Here is an 18,719-nt window from a genome sequence, read left to right as displayed (position 1 = left end):
TTGGTCCTGGAGATCAAATCTGGGGCAGCCTCATGACTATTAAGCACATGCTCTACCAATGAGTTTCACCCACAGCCCAATGTCATCTTTTATTTCAAGAGAGATTGAAAAAAGAATGGAAAAGAGAGAAAAGAGAGAGAGAGAGTTCTGAGATCAACAAGGACACAGTTGTGAATTTAGATGAAGGGGCATACTCATTATAGTATCCCTTTTCCCTTTACAAAGTCTGGAAATTTTCACAAAATTTGGAGGAAAACTGTACGAATTGACTTTTATTTGGAAATACTTACCTCTTTGTTCACGTGTTACATGAGGCTTAATTACTGCTAAAGTGTCCTGAGGAGGAAAGAAATACTGTATTTCTCTTTCGGCAATCTCTGTTGAATCACTTCCATATACCTGGTTGATAGGCAATCTGTCTGTTGCAAACCTTACACATAAACTTTGAAAAAGAAGTCAAGTTCAAACACTATTACAATACAATATAACATAACATAACACTATTCATATAAGTTGCTCAAAAATTTTCAAGCAACAGCAACTTATTATAGACCTAGGTACTGTGCAAATAGAAGTTATTATACAATGGCTTGTATCAGATTACTTTCTTTCCAGGAAGTACCAGCCATTAAGAAGAAAATAGGTGAACATTAGAATCAACATGGCAATGGATGCTGACAGGTAACTATGAAAGAAAGAATGGATGCTCTATGCAATGAAAACTCCCAGATCCTGTGACATCCTGCTTACCCTTCCTGCTAGTTACATGATTTGGGGCAAAGATTAAACTCCTCTGTACTTTACTTGTTTCATATATTTTTCAGATGATTTTGAGGACACACATTAAGTTGAGCTCTTAATAAATACTTTTTCCCCACACTCATTTTCACAGTTAAATCTATTAGATTGCATTTGATCAGAAACAGACTTTAAACATTGAACCCAGGAGGTATTATAATGGAACCCTCCAGGTGAGTGAGCACAGAAATAAAAGAGGAGCACACAGTTGGCTTGGTGGATAGATGCAGGAGTGATCTTGGTGGCACTGGACAAGATATGTTGGCATAGGACATTTACTCTGCTTCCTTTCCTAGAAAAGATGGTGGATCTGATCTCCTCAATCAATTGACATTATTGAGTGTTTTTCCCCCTTTTATCTGTCTCTATGTCTATTGGTGCATAATTCAGTAGAGATGATCCTTGCCCACTTCATTTTCTGCCCTTCAAAAACCATTCTGGGCAGTCAACCCAACAAAATTCAGTTACACTGAATAATGTCCCTTCATGCTCAGAATGACATGAGTCTTCTTTACATCTTTGGAAACAGCTTTTGTCAGCACCTTCTTGCTTCTCTAGTTTCCCATTCAGATTATTTCCCTTATGCCTTATCCACCTGACTTTCCCACTCAGCACTTGGTTCTTTTCACACCTCTAATTTGAAGACAGTTCCCTCCCTCAGGGTAGTTTTGATTTACATCTCTCTGATTGCCAATGATGTTGAGCATTTCATGCATTTATTAGCCATTTGAATTTCTTCTTTCATGAAGTGTCTATTAAGTTTGCTTGCCCATTTTTTCAATGAGTTTCTTGAGTTCTCTGTATATTCTAGATATTAGTCCTCCATCGGAGGGGTAGGTGGCAAAAATCTTCTCTCATTCTGTTGGCTCTCAATTGAGATTCTTGACAGTTTCCTTTGCTGAACAGAAGTTCTTCAGTTTCATGAAATCCCACATATTGATTGCCTTTTAGTTTGTTGTGCCTTTGGGGTCAGTTGAGAAAGTGTTTGACTTTTGTGCAGGGTGAGAAAGTGGGATTAATTTCCGATTTTCTGCATATGGTTAAACATTTTTGCCAACACCATTTGTTGAACAGGCTATATTTTTTTCCAGTGTATGTTTTTGGCCCCTTTGTCAAAAATCAATTGGCTGCAAGTGTGTGGACTTGTTTCTGGGTCTTCTATTCTGCTCCATTGGTCTATGTATCTGTTTTTGTGCCAGTACCATGCTGTTTTTATTACAATGACTTTGTAGCATGGTTTAAAGTCTCCTGCATGTTTTTTGTTGCTGAGAACTACTCTTGCTATTCTGGGAATTTTGTTTTTTCCAAATAAATTTAAGGACTGATTTTTCTATGTCTGTGAGGAATGATCTTGGTAGTTTAATGGGCATTGCGTTGAATCTGTAGATCACTTTTGGAAGGATGGCTGTTTTAATGATATTTATTCTGCCAATCCATGAAATCTTTTAAGATTTTCTTCGATTTATTTTTTCAATGTTTTATAATTTTATTTGTAAAGATCTTTTACCTCCTTGGTTAAGTTTATTCCTAAGTATTTTTTTTTTTGTGGGTGATCCTGAGTGGAAGTGTTTTCTGAATTTCTTTTTCAGTGGATTTATGGTTGGTGTACAGAAAAGCTTCTGATTTTTTAAGATTGATTTTGTATCCAGACACTTTGCTGAATTTGTTGATTAGTTCTATAAGTCTTTAATATTTAATATTGAGTGAAGATCATCCTCCACACTTTCCACAGATTTGGAGTCTAGGCCTTCAGGAAATTGCATCTAGGGTGTAGTAATTTCTGCTACCTGTACTACTGCACTGAGTTGAACTGCTGGATCTCAGACCCAGGGAGTTTATCAAAGCTGGTTGATTCCCTAGAGGTACAACGCTGGGATTTCTCCTGTAGGGGCCACAATTATACTTACAATTGTAGTACACACTGGGCTGGAGCTCTCGCGGGTGTGCTGGCAAGATGGTGTTACTGCCATGTCCTCGGCCGTGAGGCTGGCATATTTATTTTCTGGTTTTGAGCTCAGCTCTGATTCCCTGGAGCGCACATTGGGCTTGGCTGCTAGAGATTTTAGTACATCTTTGTGCTGAAGGAACTGCTGATTTACATCCAACTGGACTGCAAGTGGTCACTTCAGCTACTTTCCTTTTCCTCCCTGGAGTGTGGTTCTATGAGGCAATATTGTGGTGGCGTGGCAGCCACTGCGGCGGCAGGCCAGTTTCTTTTCTGCTCTCTGGCTGTTCTTCTGGCCTTTTTCTCTGTCCCTTTTATTTATAGCTTTTATTTCTCTATTGATAGTATTTTCTGGCTATGTAAGGCATTATTTTTGAAGCTACGGAGATCGAGTGTCAGCAGTACTAAGAGAAGCTGCTTTACTTGGTTGCCGTCTTCCTAGAATCCAAAACTGAATCTTTCTGAATCAATTTCTTTCTTTCTTTCTTTCTTTCTTTCTTTCTTTCTTTCTTTCTTTCTTTCTTTCTTTCTTTCTTTCTTTCTTTTGATTGTACTGGGGTTCCTGGAAACCCTTCTATCTCTGGACTACTCTCCCAGACCTATTTTTATAATTTTTTTATTTGGAAACAGGGTCTCTTAAGCCAGATAGGCTGGCTTCGAACTTGCGTGATCCTCCTGTCTCTGCCTCCCAAGTGCAGGGATTACAAGCATGCACCACGATGCCTGGTCAAAACTCAATATTTCTAAAGGATCCAGCAATATCATGAGAATTACTGGACACAGCCAAAGGTGCGGTAGAGACCTTCATGAAGGTACCAGCTGACTGAGCCTGGGTGGCGACTCCAGCCTGGGCCGCGGGGGTGAGGGAGGCCAGGCAGCAGGTGGGGGTGTTGAGGGGACCATTGTCTTGAAACTGATGATCACATAAAAGGTCTGCAGCTGTCATAATATCTCTTCAGAAAAGAATTTCTCCTAAAGAGCATTCAGGGTGGACATTTCATCCAGGATATGGTCTGTGGGCTGGGTATCCATCTCTTAGTTCCCAAGTCAAGCATCCCACAAAACCTTGCAAAACATGGTCTCTCTTCAAGCTGGTATGGAATAGGGCCTCCAACATAATCAGTCCAATAATTCCTGAGGAAGAGTAGCTCTCCTGAGAAGCTCCCTGGGACTAATGTACTTCACATGTAAAAAGAAATAAAAATGGATCCCATAAGAGAATTTAAGAACTTAGGATATGAATCTACCTTTCTGCATGATATTCAGTGGCTTCATTAATAGTTCTTGGTCCCATTAACTGTTTCCAGTATTGCAAACCATTTTCTTTCAACAAAACAAGGAGAAGAGATGTATCACTGTGTGAAAAGAAAAAATATTTAAGTATGGCTCAGTAGCTAATGACATGTAGATAGTAAAAATGTATGTTGTTAAATAGACTTAAACCATGTCAAAATGATCTGTGAAGTGTCTGAAATTAATTTCTAATGGTATCATTTCAAGAACATAGTTTTAAGAGATTGCAGAAAGAGGAAAAAAAAGGATAAAAGGGCGATGGTTCTTTTAGAGTGGTTCCTTCATGGTTCTCGTGCTTCAGCTAGCTTATCACCCTTGCTGGATTTCTGGCTCCATTGCTATTTCACTTACTCTTCAAGTAACCTGACAAATTTCTAGCATCCCATTCCTTTCCTGGGACTAGAGATCTGTAGGATTTCCAGAGCCCTAACCAAAAGTCAAGGCACATTGACTGAAGAGTCAGGTCTGTGTTTGGACTTGATGATGTTATACATCCTTGATTTCTGACATTCAATTCAAATGGAGCCAGGTAATTTCCCTGAAATCTTCTCATCACTGAGGAAAATTCCAGGAAGACTGGAGAAGACAGAAAGCAGAGCAGATTATCGGGATAGAATCAGGATTTTCAATAAAGAAGATTCAATATGTTTATGGGATTGAGAAGTTTCCAAAGAGAACAGAAAGCAGGGTTAAAAGAAAGCTAAAAATTATAAATTGTCTGGGCATGGTGTTGCACACCTGTAATCCCAGTACTTGGGAGGCTGAGATAGAAAAATCTCACAGGTTGAAGAACAACTTCAGCAACTTAGTGAGATCCTCAGTAACTTGGTAAGACCCTGGTTCAAAATGAAATAAAAACACATACATACATATATACACACATACTATATACATGCATGCATGCATGCATACATACATATATAAAAAAGCTGGGGTTTATCTCAGAGGTAGAATGACCCTGGGTTCAACCCCCAGTAGCAAATAGATAAATAGATAGATAAATAAATAAATAAATAAATTGCATTTTTAAACCTAAATTCTACTTTACCTTGTCATATATTCTATAATGTTCTGGAAGTAAGGTTCATTTTCATATTCCTTGCACAGTGTTTGTGCTTCTTCTTCTGTTAAAACTATTTGTCTTTGTAGCAGTATTTTAAAGCCTTCATCTTTAATAATAGTCAAAACATCATCTAAATAAGAAACAATATGAACAAAACCAGAATAAGACTACTCACTATATATGCAATATATAATAAAGTATCATGAGGACATAGAATTTATTTCTTTCTCATATGAAATGTTAAAGTATAGAAAAATAGCTTTTTGGGTTTTATTTTAAGGTTAAAATACTTCGTAACATATCAAATTATAATACTGTCTCCATTTTTTTCATCACATTGGGATTATACACATGCACATACACAGAGATATCTCAGTATTTTCTTCTGGTATATATGTGTGTGTGTGTGTGTGTGTGTGCATGTGTGTGCATGTGTGTGTGTGTGTGTGTGTGTGTGTGTGTATAGACAGTATCCAATTCAACTATAATGGTATTCCTAAGTATGTTTTATATTTAATAGCCTTTATCCTATTCGTCCACTTGGACAGGAACAAGTTGGCTGGATATCCAAATATCTCAACCTCCTTGTCCCCTGCCTGTTTCCCATTGTTGAAGACTAGCAAATCAAACTCTCCCTTCTCCATCTAACATTATGGTTCATTTGGTAGTACGATGCAGACATGGTCAAAGACATAAAAAATAAGTAGGCTGGCATTCTTCTGAGAGAAGCACGGCCTCACACCACCTGCTGTTTCCTGCCTTGGGCCTTGGGAGGGTAGGATGTTTGAGGCTTGGAGACCATCTTGCAAAGAGGGACGAGCCAAAAACACAAGTGTGGACTCAGCCTGAGAGAAAAATGCTGATTTATAATTCTTTTATGATCACAGAATTCAGAATCCAGGTGAAGAAAGGCGTGCTGACAGACAAACTACCCGCTCTCCCACTAAGTCTGGTTTTAATAACTTTATGCAATTTACCTTCCATGAACATCTCCCCTCAGGTCTTATCATAAGTCATTACAAGAAGCTGTCACATGCCAACTGTTTGAGAATCAGTTGTCACTTTTTAAACTGTTGTCACCAAGCACCCTCATATGAAATTTTCTTTTTAAAGTTTAGTGATGAAAAACAAAACAAGACAAAACAATACACCCTGGTATCCTCTAAGGATGAGTATGAATCTATTTCTTAAATTTTTATATTTCAAGAACTACATATTCTTTTTTTTCTTTTTTGCCTGTAATTTCAAAGCATAGTATGGCTGAAGCTGCACTAACATGCATTTTGCTTATTTTCATTTGCTCTTTACAACTGCTTGCCTAATTCTAGTGCTTAAACTACTTCATTTCCTGTCCAGCAGGGAAGAGGCCATATATCGTAAAGATAAATGTTCCTGGCCTTGTTCAGGAGCTCAATTCTTAATATTAGTAAGAAAGAAGTATACAGAAGTCACTTTCTTATACATCAAAAAATATGGGAATAAGACACATTGAACATTATAACAACCACCACAAAAATGAACATTGATCCTATATGTACACACAATGGAATTTTACCCAGTCATAAAGAACAACAAAATTATGTCTTTTGCAGTAAAATAGATGGAACTGGAGAATATTATCTCTTAAGTGAGATCAGCCAGTCTTAGAAAGTTAAGAGTGGCATATTTTCTCTCAAATGTAGAAGCTAGAGAGAAGATACAAAACAAAAGGGACTATAAATAAATGACAAGAGAGACCAGTAAAATAATGGAAGGGGGTCGGGGGATGAGGAGAGGAAGCGAAATTAATGAAGTAAGCAGTTTGAATAAGTGCTATGTTCACTCATACACAAAGGTATCACTATCAATCCCACTCACATGTACAGGGAGAGGGGAGTGGGGCGGATGTAAAAGGAAGCACACCAAGTGCCATGTGCACGTATGTTTGTGTCACACTGAAACTCACTATGATGGATAAAAGTGATGAACCAGTCAAAGTATATTTTTAAAAAACCTAAAAAGAAATATTTGGGGCAGATCTGTCCTTTTTCTAAAGGGCTGTCTATGAGTAAGGAACAGAAAGTGCTTGCTAAGGTACTGAATAATTAACACCCGGCTTCAGTGAAATCGTTCATAGCCTGAGCTTCTTCCTCTTATTATTTTTCTTTTTCTTTTGTGATACTGGAAATGGAACCCAGGGGCTTTTCTACCTCCGGGCTATTCTTCCAGACCAATTTTATACTTTATTTGGAAACAGGGTCTCACTAAGTTGCTGAGAGCCTCACTAAGTAGCTGAGGCTGGCTTGGAAACTGCGATCCTCCTGTCTCAGCCTCCCAAGCGCTGGGATTACAAGCATCCGCCACCACACCTGGTTTAGCATGCACTTCTTTACTGTCTCTTTAATCAGCCTCAGCCACACATCACTATCAGTGTCAGCTCATCCACTAAAATTTTCCTTCTGCAGACCTCCTCTTCAACCCTACGGATATCTCTGTCCAAACTCCCCCTGCAGAAAGCTGCCCAGCAGCAGAGTGGAATCCAGCATTTTATGCAGCTCCCACCCATTCCTCCTCTGCCAATTCACACCAGGATCCAAAGGCCTCTTTGTGCTGCCTTTACACTTAAATGATAAAACTAAGGTGAAATATCAGCATATTAACAATAACAAGGTCAGTACCCTTAAAATAAAGTGTTCAAAACAACAAAGCATGTAATTCCAGTACTCGGTAGGCTAAAACAGGAGGACACCAGCCTCAGCAGTCTCAGAAAGACCTGGTCTCAAAGAAATTGTGGTGTTGCTCAGTGATAGAATGCTCTATCCCTAGTACAGAAAGAAAAAAAGGAAGCAGAAACATTAAATCCTGAGTAATAGGACACTGTTAACAAATTCTAAGAAAAATTATTTTTAAATTACATAAAAAGATTACTGACCTCCCTTTTAATCAAAATGTACATATTTAAGCAAAGAGATTTTATTTTATAATTGAACTTTTAAAGATTTAAAGATCCAATTACCTAATGCTAACAAGGTTGTGATAAGAAAGGTTCTTTTGATATTTTTGAAAACTTAGGAGTAGACTAGTAATACACTTTCAGAAAGCAACATGGCAGTACATATACAGGTTTTTATAAATGGCCACCTTTACAAAGAAATCACTTCTAGGAAGAGATCAGAGATAGAGCAAAAAAGACATTCAGAGATGGAGATATTATAACATATTCTAAAAACTAAAATTTGATGACAATTTAAATAAATAAGAAGAAAATTGTTATATAACAAAGATAGAATTTTATAATATGCAAACAATATCTTGTTGCAAATGATTATAAACATATATAATAAATCACTTGTATAAAAATAAAATATTGTTAGTGGTATTTCTGGAGGCGGGTACAAATTATATATAATGAGAATTTATTACTTTTTTGCAGTTTATTAATTTGTTATAGGTTGACCACCAGAGAAAACCACTCAGACAGTTTAAGCCAAATAGAAAGTCTTTATTAGCCAGCCGGCAACTACACTGCAGGGTGTTTAGTTCCGAGTGCAGCCCGAGCCATTTCTCAGGGCTCCTTTTAGACATCAAAATCACAAGCTCAAGAGTGAGGAGTTCAGGTTCTCACAGATATGGACAATTCCCGACAGTTTCTTTCAGTGGGTGTGCAAGTCAAGTGGGAAGTACAGAAACCAGAAACAGCATAGTGCAGGAGCTCAACAACCACGTCCGTGCCTTCTATTGTCCACCTTTTGATTGTTTTAAGGATAGAACGTTCCTAATGGCCTTTGTTTCTCTGCAGGTGCAAGCTAAGCAGGAGTTACAGAAGCCAAGTAGGCAGTTGTGCGTGACTAGCCAGGCACCTGGTGATGAACATTCGTTCTCATCATGGTGTTACTGAAGCCAAGGCCTAGGCTCACTTCATCACAAATTAATTTTATAAATAATTTTATTTTAAATATTTTAACTGGGATGCATAAAAGTACAAAAAGTGTGTGTGTGTGTGTGTGTGTGTGTGTGTGTGTGTTACTGCTGATTGAACCCAGGGGCATTCTACCTCTGAGCTATACCCCTAGATCAGTTTTATTTTTTATTTTGAAACAGGGTTTCACTGAATTGCTGAGGCTGGCCCCAAATCGGCAATCCTCTGGTCTTGGCCTCCGAAGTACTAGGATGACAAGCCTGTGCCACCATGCCCGGCAAAACTGTGCATCTTGATAGGGTGCCAAATGACGTTTTAACATGTGCATACATTGTGAAATCAGATAAACATAATATCTCATTTAAAATCCTTTATTGTAGCTTTTTAAATATCTTTATATACCCTACTATACAAAAGCACACCAGAATGTGTTACCCCTACCCAACTATAAATTAGTACTCATTAATCAGCCTTCCTCCGTCCCCTCCACTCTGCCCAGACTCAGGTAACCCCCAGTCCACTCTCATATTCTAGGAGACCCGCTTTCCCTTTCCTGGCTTATTTCACTTCACCTAGTGATCTTCAGTTCCATCCACATTGTTAGAAATGACAGGACTTCAGTCTTCGTTATGGTGGAATCCTGTTCCTTTTTACTGCCTTTTATTTTTATTCATTCATCAGCTGATGTTCACTTAGGTAGTTTCTATTTCTTGGCTCTTGTGATGCAAAACTCATGGGCCTGCAGATCCTCTCCCTCTGACACACTGATTTCCCTTCCTCTGAATATATACCCAGGAGTGGGATTTTTGATCAGAAAGTACTTCAATTTTTAGTTTTTTTTTAAGAACTAAAACATTCTGTTTTTAGTAATGGCTGTACTAATTAGCATTCCTGTCAAGAATGTGGAACTCCTGACTCTACATCCTGGCTAGCATTCATTAGTTTTCTAGTCATGAAACATGAGTCCCAATTTTTGTTTGCTAGTTTTTGTCCTGTGGATGGAACTCAGGGGCATTCCAACTCTGAGATACACCTCTAGCCCTTTTTATTGAAACAGGGCCTCACTAAGTTGCTGAGGCTGGAGTTGATTCTCCTGTTTCAGCCTCCCAAGTACTGGAGTTACAGGTTTATATCACCAAACTCAGTACTCCAATCTTCATTATTTCAAAAAAAAAAAAAGTAAGTCCAGCTAAAATAGTAAGCACACTCTTACCAACAATTAAAAGTCATGGACCAAATACATAAAGTAAATCTTTGAAGACAATTAATATTAAGTAATTATTGGAGAAAGCAATAAAACTCAAAGAAAATTAAAAACAGAGGTGAATTTTCTGGAAATTTTTTTCTCCCATATCTACTAGCCTGCAATAAGAGAAGTTCAAATCCTGGAACTGTGCAGAGGGTCTGAGCAAAAGAAGAACCATGAGAAACCCTCTCTTCTGGCTGAAGACCAGAGAGTAGGGCTTGTAGGTTAGAAACTTAAAGGGCAGGGGATATCGCACCCTCATTTTCAGGCAGTCTCTTTGTTTGATTTTACTTTTTCTCTCTTGGCCCTGCCTGGAGGCAGGGTTCAGAAAAAAAAAATCAAAGAAAAAGGCATTCCAGAATTGGCAAAGGCATTGCAGACACTTAAAACTCAAGAGAAAAATCTTTCTTAACATGTGTGGCCTAAGAGTGTGGGAGAAACCCTCTTCTCATCCAGCAGGCCCAAATATTCAAGTGTTTCACAGCAGACACCGGATTTCCAGCCAGGGGATTCAGATTCATGAGGAAGATCCAGAGAGAACAAGGCTGGAGAAAATGATGCCACAATCTGTTTTTGAAGTTCGGGACCACCCCTGAACTGTGCGTGTCAGGCTGAGGTGATACGATCTAAAAATGCTTGAGGACTGATCTGCAGTGTAGACAACTGCACACCTGGTCTGATCTCCACATTGTGCAAAAACAAGATAATGCAAAGTAGCAGGGAAAAAGCTTTGAAACCAGAACTGACACTGGAAATCGCCCACAGGAAGTAGGCTGGAACCTGAGGTCTGAATGTAACCTGGCTAATTTAGTTCTCAAACAAATAGGCAGAAACCATGAGTTAGTGGTCTCCAGATGCTTTATTCTGAGGGAAACTGCATAGTGTCCAAAACGACTGGGAACCTGAATGCAATTCACAATTAAACAACCTATAAAGAATTAAGCAAATCTGAACAACTCTAAAGTTAGAAGGCAATCAACACACAGCAACTCCCAGGGGACACATGTTAGATTTCTTCAAGATGTGAGAGAAGAGCTATATTCTCTCTGTGTGTGTTTCCTGATGCCATGCCCTGAGCTCCAAAAACCTGCCTTGACATAAACAAAACTCCAAGATTTCCAAAAAACTGAGGGAATACATCTTCCTTCCTGTAAGTTGTGTGGTTAGTTGTTTTGAATTACAGCAATGAGAATGCTGTCCAGATGAAGATCACACAGATACACTTAACTGATTTGTGATAAAGGAGCAAAAGCAGCATAATGGAGAAAAAGCTTTGTCAATAAACAGGCTGAAACAATTGGATCCCCACCTGCAAGACCTGACTTTGGACACTGATCTTACACCATTCACAAAAATTAGTTGAAATGATGATAGACCCCAATGTTAAAATCAACACTATGAACTTCCTTGAAGATAATACAGAAGAAAATCTAGGCGATCTTGGGTTTGGTCATAAGTTTTTGGAGACATTGCTAAAAGCATGTTTCAAGAAGAAAAAATGAATAAGTTGGATTATATTAAAATAATATTTTTTTGTGAAACACATTGTTAAAAATTACAAAAATAATTACAAAAAATCAAAGAATACTTGCAAACTCTTTATCTGTTAAAGATCTTGCATTCAAAATAAATTTATGACTCAACAATAAGAAAAAGGCTCAATTAATATATGAGAAAATATCTTGTAAAATAATTAAATCAGGGCCATTATCATTTCCATCACATTCATCATTTCTTTGTAATCAAACTCTTAATATCCTCTCTTCTAACTATTTAAAAAGATGTAAAGAGATATATAACCGAGAGACATAGATATGATTAAGTAAATATTTAAAAAGATGCTCAGCCTTACCTGTCATTAGGAGATTGTAAATAAAGACAATTATCAAGATGTCATTATAGACCTATTAGTACAGATAAAGTCCTGATCAAGATGTCATTATAGACCTATTAGTAAGGATAAAGTCCTAAAACTGACAATATTAAGTGCTATTGAGGATGCAAAGCAAATGAAACTTTCATTCATTGCTGGAGGGAAAAGGAACTGGCACACTACACTCCTTTAATATGAATTTCAGCAGTTTCTTACATAGCTTAACACAGTAGTGCACATGATGAAGTACCCATGTCCATAGTTATTTACCGAATTAAGTTGAAAGTGTATATCTACACAAAAATATGTATAGAATGTCTATGACAGTTTAATTTATGATTATAAAAAAGTAGAAGCAGATGACATATCCTTTAATAGGCAACCTGAGAAATAGTTTAATAGTCCTTTAATAGGCAACCCGAGATACTGTTATATTCATAAAATGAAATTTTTTTCAGCACAATGATATGACATTCTATAAAATACAAACTGTAAAGATATACCATGGGTTGCCATGGATTGAGAGGGAAAAGAAGATCAGTGGGTGGACACTGAGCTCTTTAGCAGAGTGATCCCTTCTGTATGATCCTGCAATAAAGGTCCAAGGCATTGTACCTTTGTCTCAACCCTTAGAATATACAAAATGAAGGCTGAGCCTGAATGTAAACTAATAATGTTGTAATAGTATTGATTCATTAAGTATAAAAATGTATAACACTGATATAAGATATTAATAACAGAAGAAGCTGGGGGTGGGAACACATATATGGATATATGAGAACTCTATAGTATATTAATTTTTCAGTAAATCTAAAACTATTCCAAAAATAAAGTCTAAAAATAATGTACATAATAAAATAGATTCCAAAGGGCAAGAAGACAAAAATGAAAACAAAACAAAATCTACCAGGCTACAAAAACTCTGGCCCCAGTAATTTCACTGATAAATTTCAGTAAACAATTAAGAAAGATATAATGCCAATGCCAATGGTCTCTTCCAGAAATAAGGAGGAGTGGCTACTTCTCATATCATTTTATGAAGCCTGCATTACTCCAACATCAAATCCAGATAAAGACATTACAAGACAAGAAAACCACATAGATCCCATCATGAATATAGACACAAAAGTGCTCAACAAAATATTAGCAAATCAAATCCAGCTATGTGTAAAAAGGACACAACAAAACAACCAAATGGAGTTTACTTGGAGAATGCAAAGCTGTTCAACATTACAAAATTAAAGTGATCTACCTTATTGTCAAACTCAAGAAAAAATACACAAGTACATTAACAAACATTTAAAAATGCTTCGAAAACACATTATCTATTCATGAAGAAAATTTTTCAGACTAGGACTAGATTGGATTTCCTTAATCTGATAGAGGCTGAGAACAATGAACATTATGTTTACTGGTAGGAAGAGAGTCTCTTTTAAGATGAGGAGTCTCAGCACTCCTGTTCAACATTACACTGCAATGTCAGCGGGCCCGGTGAGTCAAGTTTAAGAAACAACACTTCGCAGATGCTGGTACTGTCTAGGTCAATAGCTCTCAGTCAGAGAGACTTCCCCCCTCACGGGACATTTGACAGTTTTAGTTTTAACAGCTGGGGGTGGGAGAGGCTCTACGGCACCTGGTGATTAGGGGCCAAAGAGAAGCTAAGCACTATGCAACACACCTGACACATGTCTTCACCCAAATGATACTAGAGGAGGTTAGAGCTGAGGTTAAGAAACCCCATTCTAGGCCCAGGCCTGGTGCCCCACCCTTGTAATCCCAGGATCTGGGAGGCTGAGACCTGAGGATCCTGGTTCATAGACAGGGTCAGCTACTTAGTGAGGACTTTCGCAAATCACTGAGACCCTGTTTTAAAATAAAGAATAAAAACTAGAGCTGGGGGTGTAGCTCAGAGGTAGAATACCCCTGGGCCTCTGGCCTTCTATTCCATTCTACACAGAAATCCCTAGAGAAACAAAGGACATCAGAATACCAAAGACTGAGCTCAGCAAGTCAGGGAACAAAAGGTCAATATGCAAATATCAATTGTGTTTCCTTACATTAGGCATAAAAAATAAAAAGGTCAACAGCATTAACTTATGCCCTGTGTTCTTACACCTCAGTGGTCACTCTGCCATGTGACTGCTGGATGAATTAAAAAACAACTAGCATTTAAAGAGCCAATTTATTCTTTCTTGTTTTTAATCTTCTTAATTTTGCAATAAAGAAATAAATTTAGTAAGATATCTTGTTCAAGTCACACTATTAACTAGTTAGCCCAAGCTCTGAATTGAAGCATTTCAGATAAAAAAGTTCTAGTGTCTACTATTAATAATTCCAATAACAGTAAAATTGACTTTAAGTCACTTGTTATAAAATGCTTCATAAACTCTTTACAAAAATATTTTACTAATTATTATAGAGAAATTAACAAGTTAATTCGCAAATTAATACTAGCTACAAAGTACTTAAACAATCTATGCTTTATTTCCTACCTTTTTTTTCCTGAAAGAGATCTGGTCGCAGCAATGCTAGTGTCTTTTCTAATTTCTTGCCTTTCGCTATTTTAAAACCAGGGAAGAAGATTTCAAGGAACCTATTAACATTACTCATATTCTCTTCAACATCACAAAACTGAGATATATGTTGTCGTTCTAGGTATTCTTGCAAACTGTTGAAATTCAATAAAATTCAAATTTAAACTTTATAAAGTTTAATAATTATGTCAATATATTAACTAATAGCACATGCACAAACTAGTTGGAGTGCAGTGAAATTAATAAATTGAGTTTCATGTGAAGTTAAATTATGTGATCCACCCAACCTTTTATGGAACCACTCCAAAAGTCAGCTATAGGATGTCATCTATGTTTGACCTAATAAGAGGCAAACTGAAGCTCAAAACAAAATGTTTTTAAGAATTTTTTTTTCAATGAAGAGCTTTCCAGATAGTTTTTATTTTTACTTTTAATTTTTTCTTTGAATCTGTAGTTGCATGCTTGTAATCCCAGTACTTGGGAGGCTGAAACAGGAGGATTGCAGGTTCATAGCCAGCCTCAGCTACTTAGGTCCTCCACAACTTGAGACCCTGTTTCAAAAATAAAGAATAAAAGAATAGAGCTATGGTATAGCTCTGAGGTAGAATGCCCTGAGTTCAATCCCTGTTAACACAATAAAATAAATAAATTAATTAATTAATAATTTGACTTTGATTCAAGAGTTATTTAGAGGCAAATTTTGTAATTTTAAATAGGCATTTTGGTTATTTTTATTACTTATTTCCAATTTTAATGGATTCTACTCAACAAATATTTGTGGCAAAATTTAAGTTTAAAAATTGTTAGTCTCTATTACTCATATTTGTATAAAATACATATTTTTAATTCCTATATTATTGCTTATTTTCCCTAGCAGGTGTTTTTATCCAGTTCACTTTATTTTTCTAATACATTATCCTTATATATTTGGTTGTTATGTTGGCTGAGTTACAATGGTTTTGATTAGTACAGCTTCACAAGTATTGCCTTTTATATCATGTCCTTCTTTCACTGAATTTGAGGCACTTTTGATGATCATTGTTAATAGTCTCTTTTTCCTGGCTATTTTTTAGAGGTTCTTTTATTTATATTTGTATGCTTCTTCTAAACACAATATAAATGAATGAGGTAGTTTAAAATTTGAATCTTAAAAAAAAATTCAAATTGACAGAAAAGACAAGATTAAGACCAGGAGCTCCCAATTACATTCTTGAGATGACTGAGCTGCTGTTACCCTCTGCCACATTTGCTCTCTCTCATCCTTTCATTTCTGTCGCCTGTGTGTGTCTAGGTGGGAGGTAGGGGTAGCTTGTGACTAAGGGTGTTTTAGTTGAACCATCTGAGAAAAGCTGAAGATATATTATGCTTTCACTTGTAAACACTTCAGAAAAGTTTACATAGATATGTCTATTTTCTCATAAAAGATTGTATTCAATATTTAATTATTATAGTCTTAGCTAAAAGAATTCCTTTCTACTGCAGTGTCATTCTTGCATATACTTGTCCTATCTCCTTACTCTTCTTCCATTTCAAACTATGCCTCAGCCTCTTCTGCATTTCATGACATTGATATTTGGAAGAATCCAGGGCAGTTATGTTGAAGACTGCCCCTTTTGGATGGTTTCCAACTATTGAGTGGCCCAGTAATATCCGGTTATACTCAGGTTATGAATCTCTGACAGGAATGCAACCCAAATGATCCCATGACCTTCCTTGTCCATCACAATAGGAATTGCATAATGTAAGATTTGCGATTATTAGTGATATTAACATAGTTAAGGTGGTACGCACACCACTTGCTTTCTCCACCAAAGAGTTACAATTTCCACTTCATTAAGTAATGTGTGAAGCCAGTATATGGAACCCTACATATATTTCTCACAATGTTTTAGCATCCACTGACGATTTTTATCTGAATCATTACTAGGGTGGTTTTGAGGTAAGTTCATTTATTTTTGCCTTAATCTTGTAAAATCTGTATTTAATGGAAGACTGAACCTTATCATATTAATTCTAGACTTTAATTCTTCTAGTGGCAGCATTGCCATTTATGGGATTTATAGTAAAATGGGACTTTTATATATGTCTTCCAATTAAACATGACTATATGACAAAGTTTAAGTAGAGAATATCATTGATATATATATATATATACATATATATATATATATATATAGAGAGAGAGAGAGAGAGAGAGAGAGGTATGTTTTATTTTTATTCAAAAATATATGAACATAATAAATGGTATAAATCTATCACTTTTTGCTTTGGGCACTGTAATATTAATTTTTACTTAGGTATTCATGTGTATAGAGGCCCACAAAAGACCATTTTCAATCTCTATGTTTCTTTTTTGGTATTATTATTTGCCTCCTTCCATAATTAGTAGTAAAAAAAAAATTTTTGTTGTATGCAGGAGGGGAGCATTAAGAAAATGATTTGCTCCAGGTTTAAAATATATTGGATACCAGGTTTATCTGCTCATTCTGTGTGGAGAGTATGTGTAGTGTTTCCTCTCAGGATACTCCTGTATCTGTGGTTTTTTCACATCCACTGAGGTTGAGCCACTGTGAGCTCTCACAATTTGCAGGTGCATGTGCTTTTCCATTGCTTTTTGTTTCCCCCTATTACTTGCTGAATTACAGCCTGCTCCTCTGTTCTTTCTTCTCTGCATTAAGTTTTGCTCATTAGCACACTGGCTCCCAGGATACTCTCCAGATTGCTCATTTCTGCTGCTCTCATGATGTCTGTCTGGTCTTTTTTCCCCCTCTACTTTGAGTTATTTCCAGTATCTGATTTCCAGGACATTAATTCAAGCCTCAAGTAACTCTCACAACTCATAATTCTGCATTGAATTTATAGTTCAAATCATGATTTTTATAATTTTAATTTGAAGTTTTTAAAATATATATGTTGTATTTGGAGCTCAAGCACTTTTATCATTATAATTTTTTCAATGACTTTTGCCTCTAGCAGGTCCTTCTCACTGGACTTGTGTTGTGAGTTGTGTGTAGATCTACCTTTCTCTGGCTGCATGGCTTTCTTAAGTGGGTGATCATCTTTTTATTTTTTTTGACTGGCTCACTAGGGCTGAATTTTGGCCTTTGCCGTGTTGAAGTGGTAGAAAACTTATAGCACAGTCTTTTCTAGGCTACAAGTTTTTGCTATAGAAGCCAGAGGCTGTCATTCCCCTGTGTGAACAATTTTTAAAACCTTGGAATTTCACAGACACGAAATTCAGTCACTTTTCTACTTGCCTCCATCTGTCCTTTCAGGGCTCAGGGAGAACGTGTCAAATCCAATATTTACCTTTTACTTGGGATCAAAGTCTGTTTATCTCAAGGCCTGAGAGCTGTCTTTGGGTCCCTGAGTCTGAACCCAGGTTTTGCCTAAGCCCTCGGTGGGAACACACCAGCATATCCATAATGAAGTTTGGATATTTTGCTGTTTTGATATTTCCTCCACCAGTCTAATCAGCCCATCATCTCTAAATTCTGCCTTACATAAAGCTTCAGGATATGGAAAAATGTGAATAAGTTTTTTTATCTTCCCAAAGTATAACATACATAGCCTCTATTCCATTTCCTACGGGGTCCTCTTTGCCATTCAAAATCCAAGCACAGACTCTACTGTGTCTCTCCAACCTCATTCCAACTCTTCTGATTTCCTCTCACCAGCCAGTTCCAAAGCGTCATGATCCACATGGTCAGACTTAGATATGACCCAATTTCCTGGTACCATTTTTTATTCTGGTCAGCATTCTCATAGTAATTATCTAAAGACATGACCATGTATCTTAGAGAAGAGATTTGTTTTCTTATGGATTGAGGTTTGGTCCCTATGAGGCAAGGTTTAGAAAGACAAACAAGGAAATTTTTCCCTTTCTAATGTTCTCAGCATAAATTTTGGGAGTAATCTCAAGTTAGTATGCATATATAATATCTTAGGTTGACTGGTTGACTGGAAGAAATACATATAACTTCAATATAAAATATTCTTCCTTATGATTTGAGATATTTGGACATTATACTTTCATTACCTAATGACACATTGGAAATAATAAATTTCT

General features: G+C 36.8%; 1 protein-coding gene across 1 annotated transcript in view; it reads right to left on the bottom strand.

The window, feature by feature from the left end:
* Positions 1 to 18,719, bottom strand: part of NME8 (NME/NM23 family member 8) — a gene marked incomplete at both ends in the record, with an annotated part of 47,990 nt that overhangs the window by 6,275 nt on the left and 22,996 nt on the right. The window contains 5 exons of the mRNA XM_080701169.1: positions 291 to 442; positions 3,478 to 3,696; positions 3,991 to 4,098; positions 5,085 to 5,229; positions 14,609 to 14,784. Coding sequence (XP_080557295.1) covers positions 291 to 442; positions 3,478 to 3,696; positions 3,991 to 4,098; positions 5,085 to 5,229; positions 14,609 to 14,784 — 800 coding nt within the window. The remainder of the gene's footprint in view (positions 1 to 290; positions 443 to 3,477; positions 3,697 to 3,990; positions 4,099 to 5,084; positions 5,230 to 14,608; positions 14,785 to 18,719) is intronic.

Source organism: Muscardinus avellanarius (genome assembly GCF_963383645.1).
Source record: "Muscardinus avellanarius genome assembly, chromosome: 9".
NCBI classification, from domain to species: domain Eukaryota; kingdom Metazoa; phylum Chordata; class Mammalia; order Rodentia; family Gliridae; genus Muscardinus; species Muscardinus avellanarius.
This window is presented reverse-complemented; position numbering and strand designations above follow the sequence as displayed.